Genomic DNA, 19408 nt, shown 5'->3' on the forward strand with positions numbered 1-19408 from the left:
CATGACATGCATGAGAGATATGTCAAGAGAGCTGTTTGGCCACAACAGTAGAGAGAACATTTTTGAAGAGAAAAGCCTTTTACAATATGTGAATGCGGGTCGTTATGCTTCGAGGACACTTTGCTTGCCGGGACTGGGCAGCTCACATTTTCTCAAGTGTGAATTCTTTATTATATCAAAGAATTTTAAAGGAGTATTTGAAGATACATGAATGAAAGTTGAAGCTGAACTAGAAGTGGACCTGAAAAAGTATACATAAAGTGTATGGAAATGGTCTTTAATCTTACTGAAGAATGTGAAACAGGCAGAACAAGTTCAAACATCAAATATTGTTCATTGACGATTTGGCAAAAATTTCAGTAATTCAAAGACTTTTAGATGATTACTGCCTTGCTGACCCAGGCCTAGAAACCAGTCCGCAACCCCCCCTCCAATCGCTAGGGAACAGTGTGTATTCTTTGACTTGCTGATGACTGCTCGCTGGAAGTTGCTGCCCGACACTTGGTAAAGTCTATTTCCTGAACCAACAACCAAAACATTTCAAAAGGCACAACTTTTACTTTGAAATCAAATGGCCTCTTTCCAGTTTGTGCCACACTTTTCACAGTTTTATTACTGCTTGGCAAGACGTTTTTTCAAGTCTTTACAGCCAAGTCGGCGTCTTCCATGCACAGTAAGCGACCGCGGCAACCTGAAAGTGACCAATCACAAAGAGGGTTTTGGTGCAGCACTGCATATCTCCATGCACCGTGACCAATTTCACGCTAGCAGCTGCCAGCAACCTTCAGAATAGACACTTTTTCCTAGTGAGCAACGGTTGCCCAGGATATACTGACCAGACTCGGCCTGTCCGGCCGATGGCAACTCTAGTTTCTTAAGGCTGAGGATGTACTTGTGTTTAAACAGATAACAACATATTACTTTATATTTTATTGTATGTTTTTGGTTATCATGTTCTTTAAGTATACTACCTTTATCTGTAGGAGCCATTTCAATTCAAAGAGGATCTAGTGTGTGCTGGTCCAGATATTTAAACAAGTAATCAGTTTCCATGGGATGTTCTTACTTACTCACATCACTGTATGTAAATATATATTACACAATATCAAATAGTGCTAAAAACATTTCAAGTGTGGGATAACAGCCAATATCTAAAGAGAAAAAACAAAAACGTAATAGCTGATCACTCTAAAAGACACAACCACTGCCCTAGAAGACAGGAAATATGCCAAAGTGGTTTCAAGGACATAAAAAATGTACAACAACAATATCCAGCAAACTACTAGCTATCACTGGCTTGACCTTCACAAGCTCCAACATGCTGCATTTTGTTAGTTACATATATTTCACAACTTCACTCTTGTATATGCTAGGTTGGTTTCTTTCAGTAGTTATACTGTAGCATCAAGAGAGAACTAGATGTTTATCTGTATCTTAAAGAAGTGCAATTGATTTATTATGTGCAATACTGTGTCTTTTATACAGTTTTTTTAAAAAGACAAAAATAAAGATATTTAATATGCAAAATATGAAAAAAAGAAATTTAAAAAAAAGACATCGACAAAGCTCTCGAAATCTGATCTGGACCGAGTTTAATTTGTGGAGCTATAAGCACAATGATACTTTTTTTCCTACCTTCTTCAGTCACATTATAAGTAAAGGATTAGTTTCCCTAACTTTTAGCAGATGCTTTGGAATAGGTTTGCCCAGGCTTGATGGGTCTGCACTGTGAAATTAGATCACAGCATCTAGAAAGATGCAGTACTTTTGAACAACTCAAATTTTGAATAAAGCAGCACTCATATCCTAAGCAACCAATCTGCATAGCTAATACCTAGTATTAGCTAGGTATTAGCACATTGGTTGCTAGTACCAGGGTTTAGTGGGGAAATGTGTTTTGTAATTTAGATGAACAATCCCTGTGAAAACCAATTTCTGACTGCACTGCTGTGGAAAATTCTTCGCTAATGCACTGATATCAACAGTGGACTGACCAGTACTGACCAGTGTTGATAAAGTAACAGTATTGGCCTTGTTGACCGACTTTAACATGCGGGCAAATCTACAAGTGAGGGTTGGTGTCTTATCTATTGTGTTGGATCAACTTTAAGTTTGCTAAAGAAACCCTGATTAAGATTTCAAGCTCTTTAAAACAGTGCAGCTACCCTTTTTTTAATATATCATGTAAATTTACTTAGTTTTATTCTTGGACGAATAAAGAACAACAAAAACAGATCGGTATCTCAACTGTCAAATTTAACATCAGTATCTGACCAGAACACTTGGTACAAGATAAGGCTGAAATCATACATCTCTTTAATGTACTATGGTGGGCTGAGGCGAGAGGAGAATACAGCAGAAGGGTAAGCAGCAGTGTTTTGTGCACAGCCAACCTGCTTGGGAACCAGTCTTTGCCCTTACCATCCTCACTCTAATACAGATTTTGTTTTCGGGCATGTCCGTGTGCTCATGCATCTGCACCTGCACCTGCCTCATGTTAGTACAAACAAGTCTTGAAGTGCAAACATGAGGTAAACCAGCAACAAAGCTCTGAGCAAAACCCCCACAGATGCACAGTCACCCTCACACTGATGCATGAAGTAACGCTGCTGAAGGTCAGCGCTAGCCACAGCCTGGCCGACTCCACCGGGCTTGATGAGTGACTGCGTATGCCCAAGAACTGAGAGCGCAAACACGACACCTACTGCAGTTTAACATTTTGCATTCTTACTTAAAAGTCTTCTGTGGTCTTAAGGTGACAAACAGCAAAGAAGTCCCAGCGGTTTATACAGTCCTGACAATCACAACACATCACAACATGGTTTGTTGCAGGCTCAATAAACCCAAAGGGATGCGCAGTCGAAGCTTCAAAACAGGTGAGGAGACGCGAGGTGTAGCGAGTGATAAGTGCATGTTTGAGGCATTATGATGCAGTGCCATATCTCACTATGCTTCTTTTCTGTAAGAGCTCTGCAGTAGTCTGGCCAGCAGAAAAAAGAGAGAGGAGAGGAGACAGAGCGGTAGATGCAAGGAGGTGCTAAGAAAAATATTTGAACAGAAAAATATCCAAACACAGAGATAAAGCGAATGTGCAATACCAGATTCTGAACTAGACACGCATACCTGGAATGACCGTGTCGCAATTTACACTATCAAGTCAGTGAGTGCACGCAGCAAAGGAAAAAAGCTCTAGCCCTATAGCTGGTCAGCCCCATACTGTCAATCAATAACATAGAGTCCTTCCCCTGCAGCTTTCCAGTTCGTTCCCTCTGCACACTGCAGGAAAATCATGAGGATAACTGTGGAGCACTGCAGCGAAGTATCACTACAACATGTTTTGAGTAGTCTTGAGAACTTGAGTCCACAAAAAAGTTCAGCAGTGGGTTTTTTTTTTTTCTTGACAACATCATGGGAAACCTAGCTGTCAAATATGTACTCAAGTCTTTTAATCAATTCTGTCAGCAAGCATATTTAGGTATTTCCTAAACCATAACAAAATTATGCAAAAACTAGTAAAATCTAACGTAACACATTTATACAGCAAAGTTGTATTCTGTGGTTTTGCTGCATGGAAAATATAGATTTCTTTTCTTTTTTTAAATACATTTGCAGCTTCCTATTTCTGTCTATCTGCAAGGCTTCCTATTCTCGTCTATCCAGGAACTTAAACTAGAAGAAATAAGAGCATAAAGAGAGAACCTGGTGCTTTCCACGGAAAGCGGCTAAATGTTTCTGCTACAGCCATAATCTAAATGTATTCGATTCAAGGATTTCTTTCAACCTGTGTGAGGGTGGACATGAATGCAAAGATACAGCCTGCGAGATGATGCTATGATGCTGTGTCCAAGTTGCTAACAGGCGTAGCACTGCAGTGACAACACGCAACAAAACCAACGCCCCCAAAGTCGTCACTGCGTGCTTTCTCATCAACATTCTGTGTCCACCGCTGCCAGGAGAGAGCAGAAAGGGAAGAGAACGAGAGACGGGCGGGAGACAGAGTAGAACGTTAATGCATAAATCTAAATGTAAGAGGCTGCCACTCAGAAGAACAAGGTCGGTGGTTGGATGCGGTGTTGTGTGAGCAGCAGCGTGCAAGCTGCCTGCAGAGTAGGCATCTGTACCCAGAGGCAGCAACAACAGCCCTCTGATTAGAAAGCAACAACACTGCTAGCAGCACTAACTGGGTCTCATAGCTTTTAAAAATTCACGCCCACCTTATTCATCATTAAATAATCATTTGGGGACTTAGTTCAAATGCAATTTCTGTCCCAAGTACTATATAATGTATAATGTGTTTGAGTAAAAGAGCCTTAGGCTTTCATGTAACCTCTAAATCCCACTGAGTAAAAGGACACTCTGCACATTGATGCAAAATCATATTCAGATGCTTAAAATGTCAAGGCAGTCAAGTGCAGATGCTAGCTAGCTATAAAGGCAGCCGCTGACAAAAGGTCGGGGTCGGTAGGGACAATAAACCCGAGCTGTGTTCGAGGAGCAAAGTAAAATAGAGGCCAGTGGCAGCATATGTATACAGAGTAGATCGTTTCAACACGGGCCAAAACAGGTCGTGGGTAGAGTAGTTTGATTAACTAGAAAGGAGGTCGGTCTTCCACAGCACATGCCAGCACTCGCTGTTGGAAACAAGAAACCCGTTTCAACTACTCCACAGGTGGACACCAAAATAGATGCACTTAGTGTAATACTGTGAAAAGGAGGCCTGCATATGCCTTCATACTGACAGCCTTTTAGAAACTTGCCACTACAGTGGAAAAACAACAAACAGGAAATGGTGTGAGGAGATGGTGAGCTGTTCAGTTTACCCAGGCTCTAACAAAACATCCACAGAGATCAAATCCATCTTCAGATTTTACTTTTAAAACTGTATGACTATGAGCTAGGCAGGACAGCACACTATTTGAATAGCTGGTATAACAATGAATCGACTAGAGAACTATAGTGGGAGAGTAAGTGGGAGCCCTAGACGCCCTCCAGGCAGCTGGTTGGGAGAAAATGGCCAGTGGGACGGCCTTAGCTCAACTCGCAGCTTCATTAGCTTGACATTATTTAGTGTGATGCATGCTTAGCAATCTGTTACACAACGGAGGGCTTCCCATCTATGGGATTAGCTGGTGCATAGCCGGAATAGTTTTAGAAGAGAGAGAGAGACAAAAGAAGCAGTTAGTGAATTTCTGCTGCAAAAATCCCTCGCTGCAACCCAGAAAGAAAGACCCAACACAGGAGATGAAGCGTCGGGGCTGTGGACATATTACAGCACTATGATATAACACACACATACACAAACACACTAGATGATCACTCAGTGGCGACTCCGGGCTTTATGGAATCATTCTCTGCCGGCGTGGCTCAGTTACTGGTAATAAAAGCTTCCATTTAAACAAGTGATGGTGAATCCTGGTGCTCCCCGATGGAAGCGGTGTGAATATTTGTCATTACTAAATGTCTATAGGCTCATAAGAAAATGTCTCATCACTAAGCTGTATTTTACAGAGCTGTAAGAATACGAATGTCGATCATGAAAAAAAGTCTAATTTTCAAAGACGATACAACACATCTACACGCAGCTCTAATAAAGACATTATTCAAAAGGAAGAAAAAGAACAAGTCAAGCAAGACAGAAGTTCACATTTCTGACTAAAAATACAGTTGTACTAATTGGCGTTTGGGACTGAAGAAAATGGGTGAAGCCTTATTCGCACACATCAGACAGACTACATATTTACAGGATGACTGATAAGTGCATTAATTGCTACCAAGCTCTGGCTGAGAGAGTGATGGGAAGATGAATGCTAAAGGCAACGGTGGGGTGATACAGTGATTAGATTACAGCACAGAGCACCAGAAGTGTAGTAATAAGTGAGGATAAGACACACAAGCAAAGCAAAAGGAAAACACACACAGACACGCCGGCGCGAAAACAACCGGCTGGAGAAAGATATGAGCAGATCAAAGCCTCTCTTAGACTGAGGGAGTGTGAAAGCAATCTGCCAAGGTAGGCTTTACCTTTAATGATACTTTTGGATTGGAACTGTGGTTGCTGCGTGACTGTGGGAGTCAATCTGGTTGCGGTACATGTGCCTCTAAAATTGTGTGTATGTATGTGTATAAAAAAAAACAACCACAAAAATCAAACACCGAGAGTTGCGTGCTTAGCGTGATATACTGCCTGGTATCCAAGCAGAGAATTACACTTACGATATGAGGTGAATCGCGACCCATAGAAATGATTGTCCTGTTAACGGTCCTCAGCAGCTTCTCCATGATGATTTGGACGTGCCACTGGGTGGGACCCTGTACATAACACATGAATAATATCATCACTTAAAAACAGAGGAATAAAAAAAAAACATAATAAAGTGAAAGAATATGGAATATCAGTCCAAACTTATGAGGCCTGACAGAAGCTCAGATTTCAAGGGAATTGTGGTCATTCGGGTGAACAGCTAGAAAAAAAAATACATGATGATGAAAGTCTTGAGCCATCAGTAATTCCTTTACGTTTTGCTAGGATAATGGGAAATAGGTGCAAATATTAATGGAAATATAGTATGTAAGGGAAAAATAGAGAATGTAAAAATTAGAGATGGACCGATACTGACCTAAATTACTGGACCGGATATCGGAGAGAAATAAAAAATGTAATCCGATCCATTAAATATCAAAAAAAGCACCTCACAAAACTTGCGACATGGCATAACTCAGCTCATAACCGTAGCACGTCGGAGCAGTATGCATCAGGTATAGAGCGGCTGTGGCGCGCAAGACCTGTCAGCGGTCTGGTTGAGCATTTGGAGCCTCGCTACCAATCCGGCATTTCATCTCCGAGAAAGTTATCCCAGAGAGAAGTAAAGCAAGTGTGTAAGTTCATCTCTGAATGTTTGTAAAGCATTCCAGCGTTAAGCTTAATCACCGATATATGGAGCGACTGCCTCTCTCTCCCTCCTTCTCCTGTTGCTACTTCAATGATCAATGATCAGCTGATCGGCTTTTCTCTCTTGCTTGTCTATCGCCCACTTCGCGCCAGAAAGAGGAAACCAGCGGCTGAACAACAGCAGCACGTTTAACCTTGATAAGCTGTTGTTAGAATTTATTTAATATTACTTTCTACACCAGGATCCTTTTCTACGTAGCTGACGGCTGGTAACTGTGCAGGGGCGGATTTAGCAAAGTTTAGCCAGGGGGGCCGATTGTGCCCCCTTTTCCCTGTTCATGCCCTAAGACATACTTTTCTTTCTTATTATCATTTAAAATGTCGAGCTTTTAATAAATAATTATCTAAATCTTACACCCAAAGTTTTAATCTGATGTAAAATGTATAGAAGTCCATTACTGTATATAGTAACTATTAAGTCTAATATACCCTAGTAAGCTATAGTACTTTTTCCTTTGGGAAGGTACGATCTGTGCAGTCTGCAATTCTGTTGAAGAAAGATGTTGAATCTATTTAAATATTGTAGAAAAATAATTGATTTCTCTGCATTTTCTTTCACACTGCATCAAATTAAAGTTGATTACGTCGATTAAACATCATGAGGTGGAGGGTGGGGTGTTCCCTTTTTCTTTTTTTTTTCTTTTTTTGCTGGGAGTTTGCAACCCTATTAGTTAGGTTGCTTACTCCGGTAAAATACCAGAATAGGGAGGATGGAGTAGGTTTACGTTTATTAGATTGATCAGTATTGCTGAACTATGAAATATTTTGGGTGCAGTGTATTTTTTGCATACAGGTATAACAGAATAGCTTCAGTCTCTTGTTTTTTAAAACTTGAGTATGAACTTATACAAAATGCAGCAAGATATTTAAAAAAAAAACAGTTTTATTGATTAAAAAACACACTATATCAGATTCATATCGGTATCGGCAGATATCCAAATTTATGATATCGGTATCGGACATAAAAGAGTGGTATCGTGCCATCTCTAGTACAAATATAATGAGCTAGAAAGTCAACACCACCTTATTCTTCTACACACCCTTAACACTCTTAGGGAAGCTTTCTTGCAGTTTCAGGAATAGTCCTCCAGGCTTCTTGAACGACATTCAAAGCTCTTCTTTGGATGTTGGCTTTTTTGTTCTGTCAAAATCTGACAGCACTTTTCTGCATTCATAATTCCATCAGCTAAAAACAGTGACCGAAACGCAGCCTCAAACCACGACAGAGCCTCCACAGTGTTTTACAGATGGCTGCAGACACTCACTGTTGTACCTCTCTCCTGTCTTCTTTCATACATACCGATGACAATTTGAAGCACAAAAGTTCAAATTTGTATTCATCGTTCTATAAGTTCTGCTGCCACTGATTTTCAGTTCAGTTCTTGTGTAATTTGGCATACCTCAGCCTTTCCTCCACATTTCTCTTCCTTAAGAATGGCTTCTTGACAGCCACCCTTCCACTGAGACCATTTATGATGAGATTTCAGTGAACAATAGATGGTTAAGCTGAAGGGCTAGATGCATCTCTCAGGTCCTGTGGAGGGCTTTTGCTAGATTCTTTTTCAACACCATCCATCTGCCGTAGATAGCTCTTTTCCTCAGTCTTACCCCTTCTTTTTTGTCTTCCACTTGCCCAGTTTACTCAAATATTTCAAGTTGTCAGCTAATAGCTCTTTGGGAATCACCTCCTTGGTGCAAAAATACAATTTTAGACCTGTCAAACTGTTATCATTGGTATTTTTCATAGACTGAGCTAAAGAAATGTCAACAAATGATGTATTTTTGTGACAGGCTGCTAGCAACAAAGTGCCTAAAGATACCATTTAAAATTGGTCTTTGCCAAGCTGTCTCTCATGTCCAGACCCATCGTTTGGGTTAGGCGCCATTTTTACGCTTAGGTCAGTGTGAAGTGGCATAACAAAATTACAAATCGTTCTTTGAAAAGTAGCTATGCAGCAGGACTGGACTGAAAATGACTGATAAAACAACCAATGTCAAAAGTTCTTTTTTTCTTCTACACGAACATCTGGGTTCTTGGAAGTGAGAGGAAATGAGAGATGGCACAAGACTTTTGCACAGTACTTCAAAAAACAAGGAGTAGACCATGACTGAGATAGGAAATTTAAGAGCACTAATGATATTTGGTCAGTTTGGAAAAAACTGAGATTTCGGCTAAGTATTCTTCTTCCAGACTTCCAGAAACACAAAGAGATTGCCCTAACATGTGTTACGTGCAGTTATTACATGAATCCTTACTAAGATGTTATGACAATGCAGTTTTAAAATCTTGTTTTACTGTCACACCAAGTCATGGATTATTCCACGACTTTGATCAGATCGCCTGGTTGTTGTTATTGCTGTCTGTACCTGGCGTGGGGGAGTTTTTCGAAGGAGGCTTATCTTTCCAACACCAGCCAAAACTTTCAATAATTTAGATTATCCAGTCTGCAGCTGAACAACTCACAAATACTGTATGCACACAGTGTTTGTGAGAATAAACTGGTTCAGCCTGGGTCTAGACCAGTGTCAACCAAGCAAATGCAGAGCATGAATGGACTGGGAAGTTTTGTTTAAACATCAAGCTATGTAAAAGAGGCCTATGCAGTTAGATACTTCTTGCTGACAAGGCATAAATTGTTTGATGAAATTTAAGTAGACAGACATATCTACAGAGGTTTTCGCTCTCTGTATTTTTGCGAGCATCTAAGTCTCTGAAAGCCTTGGTTGTGCTGATCAGCAGGACAGATACGACAGAGAGCAAGACAGTGAGAGGATTCAGCAATTTGTGAAACAGCAAGAGAGGGGTGTAAAAACCAGAGCAAGTGGGAGAGGTGGATAATCCCTAGCAGAGTGGAGTGTGAGAGGCTGAACGGTCGTGATCAATGACGAGAGTCTGAGAGGGCCTGAGGGAGGACATCAGGAGTCTGGACATGGAAGAGGATCAAACGCACTCGTAAAACAGTGTGTTTGTGAGCGTGTCTGCTATCATTTGAGCTTTTGAGGTAAGGGGCCGATACCCGTGTGTGTGAGACGCGGACTCAAGTTTAAAACTTTTAGAAAGAGTTTTGTGCTTAAAAAATGAGCCGATAGAAAGTGCGAAACTGTTTGATCGGCTTAGAAATAAAAATAAGTTGCATTTCTTACTTTTCTGAAATTAAATAATTAAATAAAAGTAATGATTTTAAGGATTTGTACTGTTCATTATAGTAATGACCTGGCTGTAAAGAAGCAAAACAATGTAAAGTAGCACTGAACAAAGAATAACTCACAGCTGTATGCATGTGGCAACTAGTCAAATTCCAGTTTACATCCATTTCTCCCTCTAGTCCCGAGTTACAGCATTTAATAACAGCCAGAAAGCGTTTTAGTCGATGTGTTATGATGGCCACAGGCAGTCATCTTTGACCAACAAATTCTAATCAGTTCATTCTTGAGACTAATTAAAACACAGTGATTCTGAGATATGGAGAACGGTGTGGACGTTTTTAGCCAGTCTCCATAAAAATGGACAACCTGAAAAATCTAACGCCAGCAGTCACAGCTGTCACTGGCACCGAGGCAGAGAACACTTAACTTTTACTGGTTACAAAACTGGCTCTGTGACCAACACTGATACTGCTCATCATCACATGGACCACATCGCTTTATGGTTCTAAACTAGAGGTCAACTAATATCAAGGACATTTATGTTTGACAAATGATTAATTTAAAACAACTTTCAGCATTTTTTAATTTAAAAAAATGCAAAAAACTAAAAAAAAAAATACTGATAATATGAAAAAGACTGTATACAATAACTGGCTAGGCTGATAATGAATAGTCCCTCTATTCCAAAGCACCACGGAGATAACTAGAACTCATTACAATGCTATTGGATAAAATTCAGTGTTGAATGGCCTCTAGCAACCCATAGAAATGAATTACTGAGCACAGCCACCTCTACATGTTAGTAAATTAATACTGCCGTAAAACGTGCTCCTTCCAGAGCATGCAGGGCAATAAAACGAACTGAGAACAGCATACTAATAAACAGTTATTAAGTACAATAACCACAGTCAAAAGAGGTTGTTTTTTTTTTTTTTTTAATGGAGGTATTCCTAGATTGCCTTATTACGCTACTGTTTATTCAAGAGGGAAATAAAAATATGTAAAGCTCCAGAGTTGAATTACTCACCACATCTTTTCTGTAAAGCACCTCCAGGATGTCACTAAGCAGCTGGCAGCAAGCCTTCAAGTCCTCCCGCTTCTCCAGGTGGAACTTCAGCTGGTCCGTCATCAGTGGCAGCAGGATCTCGCGGCAATCTGCAGGGACGCCGATAAATACACACATCCGTGATGACACTCAACACATGGAGCAGATGATAGATCGCACGAAGCGGTAGAGCATATGTTATTGACACACTCGATGCAGAAACATGTAGCTTATTAATGACTCTCCCACATCTCCGAGGAGTAAATTAAAACAACATACATTTATTAATTAAACAACTGTGGGGGGAAAACTCCCAAAATCCCAAAGAATAGCTATGCTCCTATTTGACCTGTTGCACTTTTAATCCCTTTTATTGTTCTAAAAAAGAAAGCTGTACTTGTCGCAGGGTCACCCTGGTTTTTTTGTAGTTCAAATACATTTTTAGTTACATGGAAACAGGAAGTACTTGACAGCAACACAATCAAAACAAAAGCCAGTTGCAGCCATAATCATTTTGCAAGACTAGTCAGCCATGAAACGTCTTATGTTATTAACGTCTTATTAAACCACCCCTTAGATTACAATAGTAAACCTAAAAATATGGATAAACTGGCTAAACTGGTCCATAAAAATTTAAACCAGAAAGATGTGCAGTCGTGAAAAAGTACTCCAATACTGCTTCCACAGGAATTAAGAAGGTAAGTAACAGTCATACAGTACTAATCAAATGCACTTGATTAGCTGTGTAACCACAGTTTGCTGGTCAGAAGCATTCAGGTGTGTGTTGGCACAATGTCTTGCAATCAGTCGGCCAAAAACTCTGCTGCCTTCCAAAGTCAAATGTGAGGCAATCTGTCTGACAGGTAAAACTTGGCCAAAATTGGTTCATGTAACAGAACAATAATGCAAAGCACAACAGAATGTCTGACTGGGCCATTGCAGCACAGTGATTCTTTTCTTTTTCCAAAGCGCTGACTTCAACCCCTGTGAAATGCTGTGGTGGGCCTGCAAAACTCAATGAACTCAAGCAACATTGCAAAGAACAATGGTCAAAAGTCCTAAACAATAATGTGAAAAAATTACACAGAAAACAGCTTCAATTCTGCGGCAACTCTTGTGAACTGTGGACGGAAGGTTGACAGACACATCTCAATGGCATAAGCCCATCTGACCGATGGCTGGGTGAGCTAATGAAAGAGGCATTGAATGATGGTGTCAGTGTAAATCTTTGGAGTTTTGAAAAGATAACATATGAGGACTTTCACTTAACAGGCAAAGTTTTATGTGAGTAGAAAGTTATTTTCTGCTTGTTTGCACTAATTTAATAGTAACACAGCAATTAAGAGGAGCTGAAAACCATAACTTTCTCTTTTAACTTTTTTTTCTTAACTAATTTTGTTGTCAATTTGGACACAGAGTACAGAAGTGATGAGCTGACATCCATTGTACTGCTGGAAGGTAAACCCGAGGCAGTCTGCTGCAGATTTATCACATTTTTAATTGAACCTCATTGGTTTCATTGCGAGTTTGTGTATGGATGTGTGGGGATCACATTTAAAGTCAAGGGACAAACACTGGAGTTATCCTGGTAGTAATTAAAAGAATCAGGGCCAATTAATCAATTCGTAAAGTAAATATTTAACAGACTTATGAAGTAGAAAGCCATCCTACTGTAGCTGTCTGTCTGCTACAACATATAGCAAGTAGAAATGTAAACTGGTAATCCCTATGAGACAGTACTGAAAAAAGACATATTTTCTACAATGAGTACACTAAGTGAAATTGTCCCCAGTGCGGTTGTAGAATCAGGCAACAATTGTGTTCTTCAAATAAAAATCTTTATGACTTCAAGATGGAGAGATGCTGCTGCTCTAAATGGCCACCAAGCAATGGATTTTATTTCAGAATCAATACAATCTCTTTGCTTCACAGATAACTTTAATAAGACATTAAGCTGGAAGAAAATAAACTTGTTACTTTGCTGCACATCAAAACACACATAAAAGTTTCCATCAATGCTGCACGTAACCTAATGAATAGCATGAACTACTGTGACCTCTTTATGAATAATACCCACAGAAAGTGAACAATCTTTAGCATTTTCTGACCTCCTTTACTAAATGTAGTGCGTGTCTAATTGGGTAGTATGTGATGATTTCATGAAGCCAAACAACAAAATTTCTGTCAATACAGCACGACAAAGCCACCTTTGACAGAAGCGAGCGTGTCTTCACAAGCGGTTTGTTTTTGGTAATACTGAAATTAGCTGTAAGCCACAGACCCACACAGAAAGCATAATGATGCTGTTTTTTTAATTAACGGGTAATGAATGCACTATGCATAACTAGCAGTGTAACAAATAAATCCTCCTGGAGAATCAAAAATGTCATTTTTAATTTTACAGGGTCTGATTAGTGCATCAATTACAACCTTATTCCCTGCTAGCAATCTAAGAGATCTCATGTAGCTGCTGGACTGAATGGCTGATGGACTTTGAATGGCTTTTAATGATTCTAATGTAAAAAATAATTAAGCTGGAGCTCCTCTTTGATAATAGTATTTAAACTAAATAGTGCTCCAAATACAGGAAAAGAAGTGATGCACTGATGCAATTCATTTAGATGCAGTTTAGTAGTATAATACTTTCCAAAAGTCTTGAGTCACCCTTCATCTCTTTATAATTTTCCTGGAAAATAGGAATTAGGTGAAGCAATTTATTGAAATGAACTCTCTTGCAATTTCCTTAAGTAGTCTTCAGGAGTTGTTTTCCAACTTGTTCTTTGGAGTTTGGCTCACTTTTGTTCTGTACTCTGCAAAGATTTATTCAGGTATGCATTTACTGCTTTGGCAATATGTTTGGGATAATTAACACACTGAAAAATAAAGGCACTGCCAATGAGACGGTGTCCAGATGTTACTGTGTTATAGATCAAAATCTGATGGTTCTTTTCTGCATTTATAATTTTGTGAATTGAAGCTCCCCATGCCCAAACCATGACAGAGCCTCCACCGTGCTTTCCATATGACTATAGGCTATTGTTCTGTCTCTCTTCTGCACTCCTCTGTACACACTAACGACAATTTGAACCAGAAATGTGACACGCATCACTCCATCGGACCTGTTAACAATGATTTCTTCTTAAAAATGGCTGCTCGACATCCACCCTACCACTGAGACCATTTCTGATGAGGCCTCAGTGAGCAGCACATTAGATTAGGTTCTGTTTTTAATGCTTGAATGACAGTAGCCTAACAACAACAACCAAACACATTCCTCTAAGGAGGGAAATCTACATGGAATACACTGAAAAAAACAAAACTATTTCCAAAGAAAAACTTCTAAAAAAAAAATGCAAGAAAATCTGGCTCCTTGGAAACAAAACATAAAGAAATGAGGGAAGTTTCGAGACTTTTGCACAGTCCTGCATCTCATTTATAACATGCCAAGACATATCACATATCAAGACATATCCATTGTTTGGCACAAAAGATTGTGATTAAAGGTTGAGCTGGCAGCTCTTATGGTATTCTGCTCTATTCACATAAAGCTTTTAGTTTTATAAACCTCAAAGAAAATGTATGGTGAAACTGACAATGGTGCCTAGAGGGAAAGGATTTTGGTGCTTCAGCCACCTGATACGATTTTAAATATATCTATTGTCTAGATTTTTGTGTGTATCTGCTTAAAAACTTTAAGTGCTTTAAGTGGACTGAGTGGATTATATCAAGCTAGGCCATGAGTGTTTTCCTCAAACTTCCAGCACAAACAGATTTTAGACGCTACAGTAATTTCCCCCTTTAACACAGAGCAAGAGAGCAGCTGACATATTTGTTCTCTTACAATGAGCCAATTTCAAAGCGATTTATGCACCCATCTCACACGCTCCTTTTACATCGTCAGCACTGAAGGTGAAACAACATTTTGCCTCCAAAACTTACAAAAAAAAAAAGAATAAACGAATGAAAAACTTTCTAAATTAATGCAGTTTTCATTCGAAGCAAAGATTTGTATACCCATACCAATTCCATTTCACACAGAGAATTTCAGACATATATATAAAACCCTTGGAGAAAGAGATGTCCTCTTTATTCTCTAAAGTTGTCATTTTGAACTGAATTAAGCCCACTGGGGGCTAAAATAAACTAATTTAAGACACGCTTTTCAGCAAAAATAGTTAATATGTTAATGCCTGTGCAGCCTGCAGGAAATAAAGTATTTTCATGCGTGAATGCATTCAGATTGCACTGATAGAAAATGTTAAGAAAGGTAAGATGCATCTCACTGAGCCTTGATTTACTCCAAGCATTCCAGTACGTTTCATTTTGGGTTTAGTTGGCAAGAGAACCTTTTATGGACCACCTGGGAATAGGCACTTATTACAGCTTACTACACCACCTTAAAAACTGTCTGGCTAATTCGACTGCTTGTCGCATACTGATGGAAAGGACACATTTTCCTGGCAACTAAGCCCTCTCTGTCAGTGCTTTTGCACAGCTTGAAACCAGCTAGCACCTCAGAGCCTGCTACAGATGTTCAAAGCACCAGTGCAGGAACTGTTGTCAGAATCGAGCAGCACACATGCTTTTAAAGCAGCGGGATGATCCTTATCTACATTATAGCAACAACTCTTCCCGCTGATCAGCAGTCCATTCGCAAACATCGGGGGGGCTTGGCTGTCCATGATTATACCAACAGATCAATAGTAATGACCAGAGGACCATGCACTGAGCACTGGCCTTCAATAGTTACTTACCGACACAGAGACAATTTTATGTTTGTAAAGTATATAAGGAGCAGATCATTAAGCTGAAAGCAGTGACATTTACACTGCATTATGCTCAATATCAGACATTAATGACTAGGAAAAAACACAACTTCCTGCTACATCCCACACAAAGTGTCCCCCTCATCATCTTTTCCTGTACGGCCATGCTGAATTGAACAGCGGCAGACAAGCGCACATAGACTTCTGCACTATAAGTGTGTAAAAGCAGCAACCTACAGAGATGGAAAAGGTAAAGAAACACGTAGTTGCAGATACTCAAATTGCTGCTTGACGCCGTCTCCAAAAATGAGTCAGTCTTTATAGGCTGCAATGTCAAAATACCCAACTTTACAACAGATATAAGCATCTTTATACCCTGGAACAGCCAAGGTCTTGTGGGTTTTTTGTTGTTTTTATAACTCATCTCTTAAATGTTATTAAGCCGCCAGCTGTCCCCTGAGCTTCAGTCACCAAAACGCCACTAAACCTCCTGTGGTGCCTTTTATTTTAGCATTTGAATGCTTTTATCTGAGTAGTAGCTCAGCAGCTCATTGTTTTGATCAGTGAAATGCTGTATTTCATTTGTATTTTTCTTAGTATTAATTAGCAATTAATTATCTACACAATCTACAGATGTAGCTTACTATCAAAACTTGCTACCCCCTCCTGAAAATATGATCACTTCTGGCTTCAAAATACCAACAAGATAGTAGTAGGAAAGCATTGTGTACTAACATGCACGATCTGATATCCTCGTGTTGGTGTTGTTCCCAGATCATCATACTAAATGTTGCTCCAGGATCAACATTGCAAGTGACCAATCAGAATGTTGTGACGTCATACTTTTGCGACTTCGGGAAAAACCGGCGTAAAACAAAAAACTGTACTTAAGCTGCGAGAAACCGCCTCTGTCCGCCGATCAACGGACCCTAACCCTAACCGTAACCCTTTAATAAACAGTAAGCAGAATTGATATTGTCCTTGCAACACTGGAATTTCATAAATGCACGAATGGCTTGGCGCGTAAAAGAATAACGTCACAACAATGTGATTGGTCACTTGCAATGTTGAACCTGGAACAACATTTTCATGATGGTCTGGGAACAACACCAACACGAGGATATCAGATCATCCGTACTAACATAGTGGCTAAATTAATCTAATGATTGGTGGCTAACTATTTTTCACTTCCTGTGGTCGCTCTCTGCCAACTAAATTCAATTACTACTGCTTTATTGAGACAGGGATTTTATCTTTAGTTGAAATCACAGGTCAGTACGTGAGAATGTTTGTCTCTAAATCAAGACCAAGCCAAAAATAACCCCAGAACGCACGGTGCCTCTAGCAAAACTCTTGGCTCTGGAGCATCTCTATGGTTGAGCCTCGTCTCTGGGATGCCACAGGCTAGCCTGTCTGGAGATAAGCATGTTTCTAATTAGCCACCTCTACACTGTGCCCTTCACATGTGACATTACTACAAAATGACCAAAATAAACAATAGTATGGTGCTCAAGGGTATCATTAAACCTTTGGTGTAAATATACGACTGTGTCGTAGGGAAAGGACAAAGACAGGAAACAAGACTGAAAACTGATTAAACAATAAAACAGAAATAAGGCCATGACACTCTATGAAGATGGGAACCCTGAACATCAGTTCCAGTCACATCTAGGTGACTCAAGCTTAACTTGTTGCAGAAAACAAGAACAATTTCTACTCTACTCCACTCTACCAGAGACCCTTTACTGTGAGCCCACACAAGGCTGCCTTGGGGAGGCAGGTGGTGTGTGTGATTGCCTAAATTACCGAACCATGAGTGAATTTACTGAGGAACTATGGGTACAGTTTTTGTATGTGCGCGCTCTCACCGTGATGATTGAAGAGATCGCTGTGTACGATGTCAATCAGGCAGTCCAGCTTCTGTTTTACCAGGCGACCCACAGGGACTTTAAGGATGAACTCTGTAAACAGCTTGCTATGGAGACACAAAGAGGACAATATAAATTAAAAAACAAAACAAAAAACAGTCCAACTGATTAAGCTCGTCTATTTGTTTTCTCTAGCTTGGCTTGTAGCTGTTAAACGGCATGTAATGTTGCATTAACTAGGTTTTTATTTCTTTTTCTGGGGCATTGAACACAGTAAACAAGATTTAGATAACTGAGTTTCTTGGGTGAGTTTGGATACAGGAACTTTCTTATTTGGGTACGGCACTTCTGTTTTGCTGAAACATTTTCTACTTTGTTTAAAGGTTTCATTATATCATGCGGTATTGCATATAACTATTTTTCTTAAACATACTGAACAAAAGCAAGTCCTAGAAATGCTTTGAAGCTTTCAGCGCCACAGAATAGCTTCATCAGTGGATTTTAGTGAAATGGATGACGACGTTACTTAAAAAGCTAATCACAGTATGCCCGCATATGTTCTACGACGCGTCTAATAAGTCTAAAGGTGCATGTAGACCTTTGAGTTTGTTCCTATGACTCACATTGCCATTATTCTGAATGTCTTCTGATATTTAAGACGCTTGAATGCAAATGAACTCTACTGAACTAAAAATTTATAAAGTCATTAGTATAACCTAACTGCATTGCAAAAAAAAACCAAAAAAAAACACACAAATGAAAAAAGAAAATGAAAAGATACATAAATCATAAAAAGGTTTTCCTTACAAATAACACATTTATTAATCAAAATCCACATTTGAGCACAGATACAAAACATGCATAATGTTTTTCCCCCATAAATGAAGAAGCTTAATGCTCATTATGCTGGCAAGCTATGCCTCAAGGAGGGGAGGCAAGGTTTTGGAAGTCGATGAAATAAAATGTTCTGTTTGGTCAAACATGAACATGAATTAATTATTTAATCCATGAGCATGTTTGTATTTTATATAAAACAGTATTAAGCTACAGCTGGCGACATGCGCAGTAGACAACGTAAACTTAAATAGACATTTGAGTGGAGAGTTTCCAAGGCAACCTGAACTTCTTTAAGCAGCAACCATCAGAGCACAGCTAGTGAATGTTGAGTTTTTGAATAAAAGCAACTTAAGGTGGAGAGGCAGATAAAATAAATAAACTGTGCTTTTGAAAAAGCACAATATTCCAATAGCCTGTCTTAACATAATCTGCACATGAAATTTTAACAAAGCAATCGAACTGAAGCAAATGACTCTTTTTGTTTCTTTGCAAAAGGCAACGGATTTAAGCATTTTTCTGCTCTGCTCTAGTACTCTGTATGATCCTTTATTACAGAACTCCCACATAGAAATCTTGAAGTTCACAGAGAACTGTGTGATCTGTTTAATGGCATGTTCACTTGTATTAATGTTTAAGTCTCTTAGATAGCTGTTGGTGTCACTTTAATGACATTAAAGCTTAGGAATATGTAACAAAACATGAAATTACCTTAGTTCCTTGGGATCAAAGACCAGCTTGACATCATTGACGATAGTGGGAATGTATTTCAGTGCAGCACCCTTTACGAGAGGAACAA

The 19408-nt window shown here is 39.4% G+C and overlaps 1 protein-coding gene across 2 annotated transcripts in view; it reads right to left on the minus strand.

Annotated features, from left to right (window-relative positions):
- The window catches only part of dock1 (dedicator of cytokinesis 1), a 196844-nt gene that overhangs the window by 104843 nt on the left and 72593 nt on the right, over nt 1-19408 (minus strand). For both annotated transcript variants that reach the window (XM_026178424.2, XM_026178422.2), the window contains exons 24-27: nt 19321-19391; nt 17776-17882; nt 11124-11251; nt 6214-6309 (exon numbers count right to left, since the gene is read on the minus strand). In XM_026178424.2, coding sequence (XP_026034209.2) covers nt 6214-6309; nt 11124-11251; nt 17776-17882; nt 19321-19391 — 402 coding nt within the window. The remainder of the gene's footprint in view (nt 1-6213; nt 6310-11123; nt 11252-17775; nt 17883-19320; nt 19392-19408) is intronic.

Source organism: Astatotilapia calliptera, chromosome 8, assembly GCF_964374335.1.
Source record: "Astatotilapia calliptera chromosome 8, fAstCal68.1, whole genome shotgun sequence".
NCBI classification, from domain to species: Eukaryota; Metazoa; Chordata; class Actinopteri; order Cichliformes; family Cichlidae; genus Astatotilapia; species Astatotilapia calliptera.